The sequence below is a fragment of the Cydia splendana genome, chromosome 27 (genome assembly GCF_910591565.1).
Source record: "Cydia splendana chromosome 27, ilCydSple1.2, whole genome shotgun sequence".
Classification (NCBI taxonomy): domain Eukaryota; kingdom Metazoa; phylum Arthropoda; class Insecta; order Lepidoptera; family Tortricidae; genus Cydia; species Cydia splendana.
Window position 1 is genome coordinate 9,568,010 of NC_085986.1, and position 15,698 is coordinate 9,583,707.

At 42.5% G+C, this 15,698-nt stretch overlaps 1 protein-coding gene and 1 long non-coding RNA gene across 2 annotated transcripts in view; both read right to left on the reverse strand.

The window, feature by feature from the left end:
* LOC134803834 (uncharacterized) overlaps positions 1-15,698 on the reverse strand; it is a 103,878-nt gene that overhangs the window by 35,047 nt on the left and 53,133 nt on the right. The gene's annotated exons all lie outside the window — the stretch shown is intronic.
* Positions 1-15,698, reverse strand: part of LOC134803782 (uncharacterized) — a 63,094-nt gene that overhangs the window by 32,191 nt on the left and 15,205 nt on the right. The window contains exons 3-5 of the mRNA XM_063776617.1: positions 12,267-12,396; positions 1,173-1,389; positions 424-537 (exon numbers count right to left, since the gene is read on the reverse strand). Coding sequence (XP_063632687.1) covers positions 424-537; positions 1,173-1,341 — 283 coding nt within the window. The 5' untranslated portion in view covers positions 1,342-1,389; positions 12,267-12,396. The remainder of the gene's footprint in view (positions 1-423; positions 538-1,172; positions 1,390-12,266; positions 12,397-15,698) is intronic.

Below are 15,698 nucleotides of genomic sequence, written 5' to 3' on the forward strand. Positions count from 1 at the left end.
TGATCTAGTGCTTTAGGCACGGCGACTAGTGCTATGAGCCTGGCGCCGGCCGCGCCCCACCAGCGCGCGTAGATATAACGTACCTTGATCTAGTGCTTTAGGCACGGCGACTAGTGCTATGAGCCTGGCGCCGGCCGCGCCCCACCAGCGCGCGTAGATATAACGTACCTTGATCTAGTGCTTTAGGCACGGCGACTAGTGCTATGAGCCTGGCGCCGGCCGCGCCCCACCAGCGCGCGTAGATATAACGTACCTTGATCTAGTGCTTTAGGCACGGCGACTAGTGCTATGAGCCTGGCGCCGGCCGCGCCCCACCAGCGCGCGTAGATATAACGTACCTTGATCTAGTGCTTTAGGCACGGCGACTAGTGCTATGAGCCTGGCGCCGGCCGCGCCCCACCAGCGCGCGTAGATATAACGTACCTTGATCTAGTGCTTTAGGCACGGCGACTAGTGCTATGAGCCTGGCGCCGGCCGCGCCCCACCAGCGCGCGTACGCGGCGCACGCGCCGGCGCTCAGCGCCAGCCAGCACACCTCTGTAAAAAACAACAAGTTTTTAGGCAAAAATTAAATTTTTAGTACCAGTAATTATAGCTCACTGTGGTTTTCCTTCAACAGGTAACTCTTCCCAAGCAACAAACCCGAACACAATTCTAGTCTGTAGCTTTAGGTGTTTAAATAAAAGTAAACAAACAATTTGTACATTTTCGGGTAGTTATAACATTTATTGGTTAACCAACCAAATACAAAAACACCTGGATCTGTCACTGAACGACCTGACTTTAACCTACATTATTTGATCATGTAATGTTTCCATCTACCCTCGACTGGCTTGAGCCATTTGAGGGTAGATTTTGTTTACTTTTATTTAAATACCTAAAGATACAGACTATAATCGTGAATAGAATCAGGCGTTACTTTGCGGAAATCCATATTAATTAAAACGAAAATATTACTTTGCTTATCCGCGAAAGGATAACGTGCTAGTCAATCAGTGCTAACCCGTTATACTTACTTGCGTATTTTTACACGCAATTAATATTCCCACCCTCCCACCGCAAAAATAAATACGCAAATAAATATAACAAACCACCACCAAAAGAATAATCCTCGACACGTGTTTCGCCTCTCTACGAGGCATCCTCAGGAGACTATGATCACTATTATTTACCTACTAAGAGCGTCGCCAGTACGTCGCCAGCTAACAGTCCGCCCTCAGCAGCGTTCAGCCTCTCGCAGCACTCCGCGTACACTAAGGCCAGAGCAGCCAACCGGACTGCGAACTCTTGTCGCATCGGGGTCGTAGCGCAGCCAACGGTGAACGGGATAAGAGTGCGCATAGTCGTGGAGAGGACTTCGCTTAGAGGGGGGATGCTAGTGCGGCCGCACTGGGGATCAAAAAAATAATTATTTTGTTGCTTAATCTTCAGATAAAATCCATTGTGTTCTACTGTGTACACCCATTTCGCTGTCCCAATATTACAAGGTTCTATGTTACAAGGTTGTATGGTTCTAAGTTTTTTTAATATTTGACCCCTAACTAACCGTCTATTTTGATTAATATAAACTTGCACTAACACTTGTTCACCGATTGCGAAATTCACTTTGCGAGAACCACGGTATTGTTCACTCTGTTGACATTGTTTTTCTTTGACAAGTACGTCGAGTGGTGCGCTGCATGATGCAACGTTTTGTGGTACTATCAAGTCCAACCTACTTCTTAATTTCCGCCCAAATAATAATTCAGAAGGGGATCTGTCTGTAGTGCTGTGTTTGGAATTCCTGTAATGGAATAAAAATTCTTGAATTTTTACATTTAAATCTTTCCCGCTGCTGCCCGACATTATTATCGCCTTAATAGCCCGCTTTATTATTTTAACATAGCTCTCGGCTTGCCCGTTACTAGCCGGGTTATAACTGGGTGATGTAATATGTTGTATTCCATTACGAGTGCAAAACTCCTTAAATTCTTTGGATGTGAAATAGGATCCATTATCACTGCAAATAACGTTAAATATTCCAAATCTTGCCATTACTTCACATAGCCGTTCTATAATTACGCGAGTACTATAATTATTAGACACCTCAAAACATTCCACCCATTTTGAAAACGCGTCTACGATAACTAAGAAAGTTCTACTGTTGATGGGCCCCAATAAGTCAACGTGAACCCGATACCAGCTGTGCGGCGGGAACGGCCACGGCGTGAGCGGCGCGCGCGCCGGCGCTGGCCGTAGCGCTGCACACACGCGGCAGGACGCGACCCAGTCCTCGATATCCTGTGATAGACGCGGCCACCAAAACCTATCGCGGGCTTGTGCTTTCATTTTATGCACACCTAAATGGCCCTTATGTAACTCTTCAATTATTTTTAACCGCATAGATTGGGGTATGATTACTTTATGACCTTTCAGAATAAGGTCTGTAGTACTCACACACACAGGGAGACAAGTATATGGCTCGTTACGTCACCAGTAGCTAGGATCGACACGTCCGCTCGCACCAACGGCTCTCACGTGACTGTCGCCCCACCACCCGTGAACCCGAGACTACGTCATCCCTACTATAGCTCAATAGCACAAACACTACATCCCTTCCTTATTATAATTTTATTGAGAGAAATCGGTTAACATTTAAATCAGTAAGCAAAAGTTCTTTATTAGTTTACTTTCGTATATATTATTTTTAATTTATTATTTCTTTTTCTTCCCGTTCATTTGATTGAGTTCTACATTTTCTTCAATTTATCTAGTTTTTTTTTTCCATTACTTTACTCTTTGTCACCTTCTGTAAATGACACCTCCTCTGCTCTTCTCTTCCAGACCCATACTCCTTCCCTTTCGCCTTATATTTTGTGTTCTTGTCTCTTACTTCGGAATCATCTAATTCATGTTCATTGTATAATAATCAGATTGGCACTTTATGCTTAATTTGTCTATTGAAAAATAGTTCAGCAGGTGTTTTTTCCGTTACTGAATGTGGTCTCGAGTTGTTCATCATTAAGTGCTCCATTACAGCTTCTTCGAGGTCTTTGTTTTAATTTTGACTTAAATCCAGAGACTATAATATCTCGGCTTTTATGTTATTTCACCAAAAGCTCGCCTAACACTAATCGAATAGGTACAGCTAATCAACACTGAATGACGCTGTGATCAATTATTGAAAACATATTATAATCGCTCCTTATCCTGTGCGAGTCAAGGGCTATAAAACCGGTATACCTAAGTGAGCACTCACGTTATTGTCACGTTACCCTGGTGTTTTCGAAATCTCTACACGCATGCTACTTGCCAACCGCTGGAAATTGTTTTACGGAACTATGACGTCCGAAAACAAATGTGACTGTAAACTTTCTAGTATGATATGACTATTCGCCATTTGCCATAGCATTGTAGCAACGAAAATTCTCTGACATTTAGGATATCGATATTCTAAATAAACATAACTAATAATGAGAAACACTATTAACCCTATGTAATAACAAATAAATTACAATTTTACTAACGTAGGTACCATCAGCCGCAAAAGTGCATGGCGACTTTATCCATGAATTCATTCATAATTTCTCCATGCAATTTCGCAGCTCACTGTACATACGTAAAGAATGTCAACCAGACTAGTTTTTCTAGACTAAATTATAAAATCATATTTTCTGGAAATACCTTCACGTGGAAGATTTTTGTACCAATATTATTAAATATCTGCAGCTTAATATTTACTGCACAATACAGCAATTTTAATTTAATAAAAACATATTAGGCGGGCATACGAATCACATGAACATCTTTCGAGTACCTAGGCTGTAGTTTACAAAACAACTGAACATAGTCTGTGCATAAAGTGTCGGCCCCTACTGAATGTCGGATTTACGGGAACGCCCACTTGCACTTGCCCTTGCGGAGAACATTATCATGAAAGCAAAGATGCGATTCAAAAACTTCTTTTTTAAAAAAATGTAATGGACACTTTCGGGTTTAGCTTCATCTTCAGTTGAAATTACTCTCTTTTCACCCCTGCTTCTTTTAATCTTCCTATCTTCCTCTATGTTAGTTTCCATCTTTCGTTTTTGAGGTATACTCCTACACACCGCGCTAAAATGTCCCACTTTTTCACAAGCGTGACATTTTTTCTTTTTTGCCGGACATTCCTGATTTGAAGTATGCGCATTATAGCCACATCTTCCACATTTTTGCGTTCTTGGTTTATTCGAACTCGGTTTGCTTGAACGATTCAAAACCGTATTAACGTCGGAATTGTTAGTTGTCGCATTTTTGTTTTGTCCATATCCTTCTAGCTGATACCCTACCGCTTCTAGTGTATTAGCTTCTGCAATTATTTTATCTAGAGTGACACTATCTCCTAACGTCAATATTTTTTTCCTTAGCTCTGAAGAAGATCTACAATTTGACCAATCAAGTTTTCATCTGAACTCTTAAAAACGCATTTGCTAGCTTGATTTCGCAACCTAACTACAAATTTCTCAAACATTTCACCGTCCTCTTGTTTGATTTGGCGAAACAGGTGCCTTTCGTAAATTTTATTTTTCTTAGGAAGGAAGTATCCATCCAGTTTCTCAATGGCAATTCTAAAAACATCGTTACTTTCAGAAGCATCAACGTATGCTCCTGGCACATTATAAATAATTTCTTGCAGCTCAGATCCACCCAAAAGTAACAAAGTAGCTCGCTTCTTCTCTGCACCTTTAATTTCAGTCGCATCCAGGTAGATCTGTAACGACCTTTTCCACCTTTCCCAACGCAACGCGATTGTGGCATTGTCACCTTCGAAATCAAGTTTCTCGGGCGGTGGAAGTAAATTTGCCATGTTTGGAGTATATTTGGGGCGACCTGCAACCAAAAGTAACCTATGGACCACGCAGTCAACATACCATACAATATACGTATGATTTACATTTTATTATATACTGCCTAAATCGTGCTCTTTCACGTTGGTGTAGGTACCTATATAGCATATTACGCGCGGTTTACAATTTCATGAAGGCCCGTACTGCCTATCTACATACTTACGCACGGTTTACAATTTCATGAAGGCCCGTACTGCCTATATACATACATACTTACGCACGGTTTACAATTTCATGAAGGCCCGTACTGCCCACAACATATTTACGCATGGTTTACAATTTCATGAGGGCCCATACTGCCCACAACACATTTACGTATGATTTACAATTTCATGAAGGCCCATACTGCCAATAACACTTTTACGCATGGTTTACAATTTCATGAAGGCCCATACTGCCCACAACACATTTACGTATGATTTACAATTTCATGAGGGCTCATACTGCCCGGAACACATTTACGCATGGTTTACAATTTCATGAAGGCCCATACTGCCCACAACACATTTACGTATGATTTACAATTTCATGAGGGCTCATACTGCCCGGAACACATATACTGCCTACATCATCTACTGAATAATGTACTATAATATATATTTGGTCAAACCAATTTGTCAGTCAGCAAGAACCAGGAAAACTATACTCATCCTTTTCTTTTTGGTGCTAGTACTGCTAGTACTAGTGTAAGACAAAGATAGTATGATTCTCTCTGTCTATGATTGAAATGAGACAGTCCTGTGACAAACTATACATATTCTTTTTTTTTTTTTTAGTTTATCTACTTAAGGTACGTTAGATTAACAGGTTACATATATTTTATTCTAGATACAAAATAAATAAATAAAGGAAATACAAACTGTTGATGAACTGAATACCACTGTTTTTTTTTTAATCAATTGTCAAGGAATAAAATTACCGCAATGTCTACTTTTGTACGATTGTAAAACGTACGTATCCATAATCTCAAAAGGAATAACAATATACTTAGATTATTATCTCATTATATAAACTACCATAATTCGTTAGATATATTTACTTGTCAGCATAGTTACACATCTGCAGATACAAAGTAACATTTATTACGGTCAAATAAGCATTAACTTCGCTGTATAATACATGCGCCCGTCTATCATCAGTATAATAAAACTATTGATGACGTAGCCATCTAGTTAGGTATTCAAAATCGTACTGCACTGGAAACGCGACAATGTTTGTACTCAATCCGTCTAAGTAGGTACCCCTGATAGATAAGATTTAAATAAGTTTCTTTGTTTACTTCAAGTTACCTACATTTTTTTTTTCTATGTTACAACTTTTTTGGCAACTGGTTGTTCATTAGATGGCTTAAATTCGTGTTATTTACTTACTTTTGGTCCCTGATCGTGTAGTTAATTAGACATCAAAGGATAGATAGACATCTACTTAATGTAAACAAATGTATTTATTGAAACACCCTCATTTCCTTTGTAATTTTTTTTTTGTTTACTTACTCGAAAATATATATTTCTACTGACCTTTTTTCTCGTCGCCACATGTAGTACTCACACACACAGGGAGACAAGTATATGGCTCGTTACGTCACCAGTAGCTAGGATCGACACGTCCGCTCGCACCAACGGCTCTCACGTGACTGTCGCCCCACCACCCGTGAACCCGAGACTACGTCATCCCTACTATAGCTCAATAGCACAAACACTACAAGGTCGTTTTCGACAGCTAACTCACTACGATTATCATAATACGCCTTTAGCAATACATCTTGAACTTTATTAGGCCACCCATTTAAAATAAAATGGATCACCTTTGAAAGTGTGCCGTCCGATTGCGTACCTATTTTTAAGTCGTTTAATGATAAAAAACTGTCGCCCTCATGAACAAAGTTTACATAATTACCGTTGGTAGATAGGTCATCAATGTGCAAAACCGGTTCCTCGCTGGGCGCTCGGCTCAAGAAATCAGCTGAATTACGCGAACTTGACACATATTCAATCTTATAGTTATACGCTGATAAGAATATTGCGTACCTTTGTAGTCTGTTCGCCGAAACTTCAGGTATACCTTTCTCAGGATTAAATATAGACAAAAGTGGCTTGTGGTCTGTCCTTAAAGTAAATGGAATGTTCCGCCCATATAAGTATTGATGATACTTGCGGATTCCGAACAAGATAGCACTTGCCTCTTTTTCTATCTGACTATACCTTTTTTCGGCAGCAGACAACGATCGCGAAGCATATGAAACCGGTTTTTCTACCCCTTCTACCATTAACGATAAAATAGCGCCCAAGCCGAAAGGCGATGCATCTACTGTCAAAAATAAATCGGCATCCGGATTAAAATGTGCTAAATTTTTATCCAGTGATAATTCTTTTTTTATCTTATTAACTGCATCGGCATGTTCCTGTTTCCAAATCCATGGTACATGTTTTTGTAACAATTCGTGAAGCGGACTAAGAATACTGGAAGCATTTTCCACGAAATTCCTATAATAATTCACGAGCCCTAAAAATGATTGTAGCTCTGACACGTTACTGGGGCTTTTAGCTTCTAATATAGCCTTCACTTTTTCTGGTGACTTGTGAATACCGTGCTTATCTATAATGTACCCTAAATACGATACAGAGTTTTGGAAAAAGGAACATTTTTCTTTTTGTAACACCAGCCCGGCCGCTTCTAATCTGCGAAACACCTCATGCAGTCCTTTTACATGTTCACTTTTGTTTTTCCCCGTTACCAGGATGTCGTCCAAATAAACAAGAACCCCATCTAAACCTGCCAACAAGGTTTCCATGGTTCTTTGAAAAATGGCCGGCGCCGACGCCAAGCCAAACACTAGGCGCGTATACATGAATAGTCCTTTGTGAGTATTTATAGTAGTTAACAATTGCGAATCTTCTGATAAGACTAACTGGTTGTAGGCGCTCGACAAATCAAGTTTTGAAAATTGTTCGCCCCCATTAAGTTTAGCAAATAGTTCATCTACGCGGGGCAGTGGGTATTTTTCTACAAGTAAATGTTTATTGAGTGAAACTGAATAGTCCGCACATAACCTTAACGACTTATCATGTTTTATTACTGGCACAATTGGACTAGCATACTCTGAATAATTAATAGGAACTAAAATGCCTAGCCCCGTCAATCTATTTAATTCTCGTTCTACTTGCTCTCTTAGAGAGAAAGGTAATGGCCGCGCCCTACAAAAAATGGGTTTTGTGTTTGGTTTTATTTTTAGCTCAATTTTTGTATTTTTGCAACAACCTAATTTATTTGAAAATAGTTTTGGATATTTTGTAGTCAATTCATCGTATTTGCAAAAATTTACCTGACAAAGCTCCAAATTAAATTTGGAACAAAAATCTCGGCCTAATAGCAAGGGCCCTTCGTCCCGTGCCACATGAACCGTTATGTCATTAGTCATAGATTTATACCTAAAGGGTAGGGTCAACGTGCCTAATGTATCGATGGGGCCACCGTTATAGCATTGTAGATGCACAGCCGGTTGCAGCGGGAAATTACGGAATAACGACTTATAAGTACTTTTCGGTATCATCGTTACCGGAGAACCCGTGTCCATCTCAAAAGTTATAGTATTTTCATTTACTACGACAGATTCCTTCATGGGTTCTCCTCGAACTGAGCGAATATTGCATACAACACGCTTACCGGTTACATCCTCATCATCATCAGCGCCGCACTCGACGTAGTATTGTCGAGATACTCCTTTTGAACACATTCGTTTTAGATGACCTTTAACGCCGCAACGTTTACAAACGTGATGCTTAAAACGACACGAGTCCTGCTGATGGCCCGTGTAGCCGCAAACTCCGCATGCGACGCCGCCGCCGCGCGCGTCGCTGGTGCCGGCGCCCGCGCCGGGCCCGTGCTGGCCGCGCGGTGGCCCGCCGCCGCTACGCGCCGGTGCCGCCGACATCTTCAGTACTTGTAGAGGAACCTGCGCGGCCTCCGTTGCCGCGCCCGCTGCGGCGCTTCGACCTTGCTGTGATCCTATTCGCGCGCTCCGCATGCCCTCTGCAATTTCTAATGCTTTTTGTAATGTGACGTCCGCCATTTTTGTCGTAAACAGCTTATCCCGCTCGGGCCCGTGCGCCATGCCGAGCACGAACCGATCCCGCAGCAGGTCACCGAATGAATCCGCGCTGAACTCGCAATGCGCGGCCAGGCCGCGCACGCGAGCTGCCCACTCCGCCATGGACTCGTTCGCATTTTGAATTGCACTGTGAAACTTGTTATGTGGGTAATCTAAGATATGACGGCGCGCTGCGTACCCGCCGAAAGCAGTCGAATATAATTTGTCAATGTGATCAGCCGGTGTTTAATTTGTCTCCGTTTTCGGCTCCCTTATTCGAGAAATAACAGTGGCGACGAGGATGGGATGTTTTGAGGTGTCTAATAATTATAGTACTCGCGTAATTATAGAACGGCTATGTGAAGTAATGGCAAGATTTGGAATATTTAACGTTATTTGCAGTGATAATGGATCCTATTTCACATCCAAAGAATTTAAGGAGTTTTGCACTCGTAATGGAATACAACATATTACATCACCCAGTTATAACCCGGCTAGTAACGGGCAAGCCGAGAGCTATGTTAAAATAATAAAGCGGGCTATTAAGGCGATAATAATGTCGGGCAGCAGCGGGAAAGATTTAAATGTAAAAATTCAAGAATTTTTATTCCATTACAGGAATTCCAAACACAGCACTACAGACAGATCCCCTTCTGAATTATTATTTGGGCGGAAATTAAGAAGTAGGTTGGACTTGATAGTACCACAAAACGTTGCATCATGCAGCGCACCACTCGACGTACTTGTCAAAGAAAAACAATGTCAACAGAGTGAACAATACCGTGGTTCTCGCAAAGTGAATTTCGCAATCGGTGAACAAGTGTTAGTGCAAGTTTATATTAATCAAAATAGACGGTTAGTTAGGGGTCAAATATTAAAAAAAACTTGGATCTTCAGTATATATAGTACAATTATTAAACCTTAACCGAAGTGTAAAAAAACACACAAATCAAATTTTGAAATATAAGGGGGAGGAGGAACATGTGTCGGACTACAGTGCAGTGGCGGCCCCTGCGACGGTCCAGCCAAGAGTGGCCGAGTTAGCACGATTGTCACAGCCCTCATCGACAGCCGACTCAGTGGCGGATGACTTCCAAGTATCCCTCATCTTAAATGAGCATCCAGCAGTCACAGAGATGATACAGACAGCACCTGCAACTGATCAATTACCAGATATTGGCAGACTAGAGGACCAGCCAGACCAAGTCGACCAAGAGACAGATGCTGACCACTCTTTGGAGTATGAGGATGCTGGCTCCGGGACCAATTCTGGCGACATAACTGTGCCTCCTGTCGAACCAGAGGCTACTGAGCCTATTGGGAAACGGTTAAGGAAGAATGTTGACTATAAACAATTCTTTTAAACTTTGTAATTTTAAGTTTGTAACTTTAGAAATACTGGTGGAGGGATGTTATGTGGGTAATCTAAGATATGACGGCGCGCTGCGTACCCGCCGAAAGCAGTCGAATATAATTTGTCAATGTGATCAGCCGGTGTTTAATTTGTCTCCGTTTTCGGCTCCCTTATTCGAGAAATAACAATTTTCAAGATAGTTGAAATTCGACTTAATGTCACTATGACAATGTTCAAATTTCAGTTCGATAAAAGTGAAACATAGAACCCTGTAATATTGGGGCAGCGATTTGTCTGTTGCTTGGAGCTATCGTCTTATTAATGATCACTCGGCAACTACTACGAGTAAATGAGCTCGGTAATGGTCAAGTGTGTCAAAAAGCGAGGCCGAAGGCTGAGCTCTATTTAGAGCCGAAAGGCCACAGCCACAGCGTTCCACCTCGGCGCATTCTCGTGCGAGACCGAAGACCGAACTTCAAGAATGGTATTACCATACGTACCAGCAAAGCGAATTTGAAATAGAGAGTTACTGCCATGGTAAATTATTAAGCTACAGTACATTTACTGATATCTTTCGACAGACGATTAAAACTGTTAGAACGCCATGCATTGATATGTGTTAACTTGTTAAATATTAATATTAACGCCATCTACTCGACAGTAGGCTGAAGGTTATGGCGCCAGCATCGCTCGAAAAGATTGCACCATACCTTTGGCCTATAGTCGAGTAGATGGCGTTAATATTAATATTTAATAAGTTAACACATATCCGTGAAAGAATAAGGATCAAAGTCAAATGGTGTTCTAACAGTTATATGTTCTGTCGAAAAATGGCAGTAATTTACTTTGACCATCCGTCTCTATACACTCTATTCTCTTTGGTACCAGCAACAAGGCGCTGAGCGGTGTAGCCAGCAGCGAGGCGGTGTAGCTGGCGGCGGCGGGCAGCGCGGCCCCACTGGTGAGAGCAGTCTGTGAATAGAACACTGTACCAGCAACAAGGCGCTGAGCGGTGTAGCCAGCAGCGAGGCGGTGTAGCTGGCGGCGGCGGGCAGCGCGGCCCCACTGGTGAGAGCAGTCTGTGAATAGAACACTGTACCAGCAACAAGGCGCTGAGCGGTGTAGCCAGCAGCGAGGCGGTGTAGCTGGCGGCGGCGGGCAGCGCGGCCCCACTGGTGAGAGCAGTCTGTGAATAGAACACTGTACCAGCAACAAGGCGCTGAGCGGTGTAGCCAGCAGCGAGGCGGTGTAGCTGGCGGCGGCGGGCAGCGCGGCCCCACTGGTGAGAGCAGTCTGTGAATAGAACACTGTACCAGCAACAAGGCGCTGAGCGGTGTAGCCGGCAGCGAGGCGGTGTAGCTGGCGGCGGCGGGCAGCGCGGCCCCACTGGTGAGAGCAGTCTGTGAATAGAACACTGTACCAGCAACAAGGCGCTGCGATGAGCGGTGTAGCCAGCAGCGAGGCGGTGTAGCTGGCGGCGGCGGGCAGCGCGGCCCCACTGGTGAGAGCAGTCTGTGAATAGAACACTGTACCAGCAACAAGGCGCTGAGCGGTGTAGCCAGCAGCGAGGCGGTGTAGCTGGCGGCGGCGGGCAGCGCGGCCCCACTGGTGAGAGCAGTCTGTGAATAGAACACTGTACCAGCAACAAGGCGCTGAGCGGTGTAGCCAGCAGCGAGGCGGTGTAGCTGGCGGCGGCGGGCAGCGCGGCCCCACTGGTGAGAGCAGTCTGTGAATAGAACACTGTACCAGCAACAAGGCGCTGAGCGGTGTAGCCAGCAGCGAGGCGGTGTAGCTGGCGGCGGCGGGCAGCGCGGCCCCACTGGTGAGAGCAGTCTGTGAATAGAACACTGTACCAGCAACAAGGCGCTGAGCGGTGTAGCCAGCAGCGAGGCGGTGTAGCTGGCGGCGGCGGGCAGCGCGGCCCCACTGGTGAGAGCAGTCTGTGAATAGAACACTGTACCAGCAACAAGGCGCTGAGCGGTGTAGCCAGCAGCGAGGCGGTGTAGCTGGCGGCGGCGGGCAGCGCGGCGCGCGGCGCCAGGGCCAGCGACAACCACGCGCAGCCCGACCCCACGGACGAGAGGAGGGCGCTGGGAACATATGTGGGTGATTACTGACCCACCAACTAGCTCCAAGGACTGGTGATAGGCTAATCTTGACTCTCTAAACTTTATCAGAAATATGGTTAAGTAGGTACTTAAAGGCGTAAATATAAAATAGATGTTCCTTCAATGAAAAATGGCTAAAAACAAGGGTGGTAAAAACAAACCGTTTCAGTATTACCCCCAACACACCTCGTTGGGGCCAGAGTTGGGCAAAAATTAACTTGAATAAGAATAAGAATAAAAACAGAAATTTTATTCTTATTCAAATCAATTTGAATTAGAATAATTCTTGCACTAGTTATTTTAGAATAAAATTAAGGTGAATAAATCATGTGACTTTTATTTTAAATGCGGAATAAAAAACAGAATAATTATTCTAGAAGTGAGGCTATTCTAAGGTTTTATTCAATTAAAATGTTATTTAGAATTAAGTTAATTTTTGTAGTACAATTGGTTAAATTGTGTAAGTTGATTTTCACCCTTCTATTTAAAAGTCGGATTGATTTGATATTTGTTACTTTAGGGTTCTATCATCCGATCAGGGTGCTTAGCCAACATGCCAAACGTTGACGCTCCGTAGAGTTGCGCATAGTCTCTCTCTATCACTCTTACATATTAGTGCGATACAGAGACAGATAGCGTTTCGTTGTCGTAGCACTCGTAGGGCAAACGATTGGGTGCCTAGCTAAGATGCCAATTTTTGTTTTTAATTTAATAACCAAATCATAAGGTACAATTTAGCTGTTTTTAGCGCTTTCTGTCTCTATCACTCTTACATATTAGTGCAATAGAGAGACAGAGATAGCGTTTCGTTGTCGTAGCGCAAACGATTGGCATGTTGGCTACGCACCCAAGGTGCTAACAAAGATGACAATTTTTGTTTTTAATTTCATAACCAAATCATTAAGTAAATTTAGCTTTTCTGGGGGCCTAGCCAAGATGCCAATCGCTTGTGCTCCGACAACGAAGCACTTTCTGTCTCTATCACTCTTACATATTAGTGCGATAGAGGGACAGAGATACCGTTTCGTTCTCGTAGCGCAAACGATTGGCATATTGGCTACGCACCCAAGGTGCCTAGCCAAGATGTCAATTTTTGTTTTTAATTTAATAACCAAATCTTTGGGTACAATTTAGCTGTTCAGGGGGCCTAGCCAATATGCCAATCGCTTGCGCTCCGCCAACGAAGCGCTTTCTGTCTCTATCACTCTTACATATGGCTAGGCCCCCAGAACAGCTAAATTGTATCCAAAGATTTGGTTATTAAATTAAAAACAAAAATTGTCATCTTGGCTAGGCACTTTGGGTTCGTAGCCAGTATGCCAATCGTTTGCGCTACGACAACTAAACGCTATCTCTGTCTCTCTATCGCACTAATATGTAGGAGTGATAGACAGAAAGCGCTTCGTTGTTGGAGCGCAAGCGATTGGCATGTTGACTAGGCCCCCAGAACGGTTAAATTTACCTGATGATTTGATTATTAAATTAAAAACAAAAAATGACATCTTGGCTAGGCATCTTGGGTGCATAGCCAACATGCCAATGGGTTGCGCTACTTCAACGAAACGCTACCTCCGTCTTTCTATCGCACTAATATGTAAGAGTGATAGAGACAAAGCGCTTCGTTGTCGGAGCGCAAACGATTGGCATCTTGGCTAGGCCCCTAGACCAGTTAAATTGAACCTAATGATTTGATTAGTAAATTAAAAATAATACGGTTACTGAAACTATGCGTTATGCGACAGTCAATTTGTAAGATTTTATTCCATAAAATAGGTATAAATTAGACAAGAGACTAACTACTATTACATCTACCTAACTATACGTAATTAGTACCTATACGGTACCCGAACTACATTTTTATTCGTGGAATATTATTTCAATTAAAAATCATGATTATATTTATTTGATTAAGAATAAGTCATTCTCATTCAATTTTTTCTCATACGAATTATTCCCGACCAAAATTATTTGAATATTTTTGACGGGAATAAAATCGAGATGATTTTATTCCTACGAATTCTTATTCAAATAATGATTTTATTCTTGAATGCCCAACACTGGTTGGGGGTAATACTGAAACGGTTTTCATGAGGGGTAAGACAAAAAGCGTCCGTATTCCGAAGCATTGCGGATGAATTTCGGATCTATATCGGAATCCCTAAAGTATTTTCTCCTATCTTAGCATTCCCTAATATTGTTTGTCATAATGATTAGTTGTCCTAACACTAAAAACCCTAATTTCGTTTTCCCTAACTATCCTAACTTATCCTAATGTTATTAAGCATATTTTCTTTTTTGCGAGAGTCGCAGTTCTAACCCTAACCTAACCCACTTTTGTGGCAGCAAGTTCTAAAACCTAACCATTTTTCAGAACCTTACATTATGGAAAATAATCGTTATGACAAATGATCGTTAGGGCATGTGCCCATTTGGACAAACCAGTTAGGGCAAGTGACTTTAGGACAAACGTTGTTAGGGATACAGAATGACACCCTGACTTTGGATTACTAATATGTTGCATAAAATTTATTGACATATTTTACTTTCGCATAGCAACCCTTGGCAGAATCATCATTTCGCAGAATTATATTTTGCATAAGTTTCATGGCATACTGTTGTTTCGCACAATTTTGTAAAGCTGAATAATACAATGGCATAATGTCAATTTGAAGAATAATCCTATAATCGAATAATTGTTTTGCCAAAAATTGCGTCGCATAATATTTACTTGGCATACTGTCTTTTCGCACAATTTCCTTAGGCAGAATAATTCATTGGCATAGTGTTGATGAGAATAATATTTCCGTATCCTACTCCACCAATGAACACCTTCTCCAACAGTTCCTATTGAGTAGGGGTCGCAGTTCTAACCTAACCTAACCTACACTTCTGGCAGCAATTCCTTTAGTGTAGGGGTCGCAGTTCTAACCTAACCTAACCTACAGTTCTGGAAGCAGTTCTTTTTGTGTAGGAGTCGCAGTTGTAACCTAACCTAACCTACAGTTCTGGAAGCAGTTTCTTTTGAGTAGGGGTCGCAGTTCTAACCTAACCTAACCTACAGTTCTGGAAGCTGTCCTTGTGTGTAGGGGTCGCAGTTAGGGTTGCCAGATGGTCGGGATTTGGCGGGATTCTCCCGACTTTTAGCATGTGTTCCCGATTCCCGACGAAGGGAAAATTGTCCCGAAAAATAGCTTCACGTTATAAAACAATAATTTCATGTTCCGAACTGTCGTCGAGCGCGTAGCTAACGTAGTGCCAATAATGTAAAATATCGTTGTTTTTAA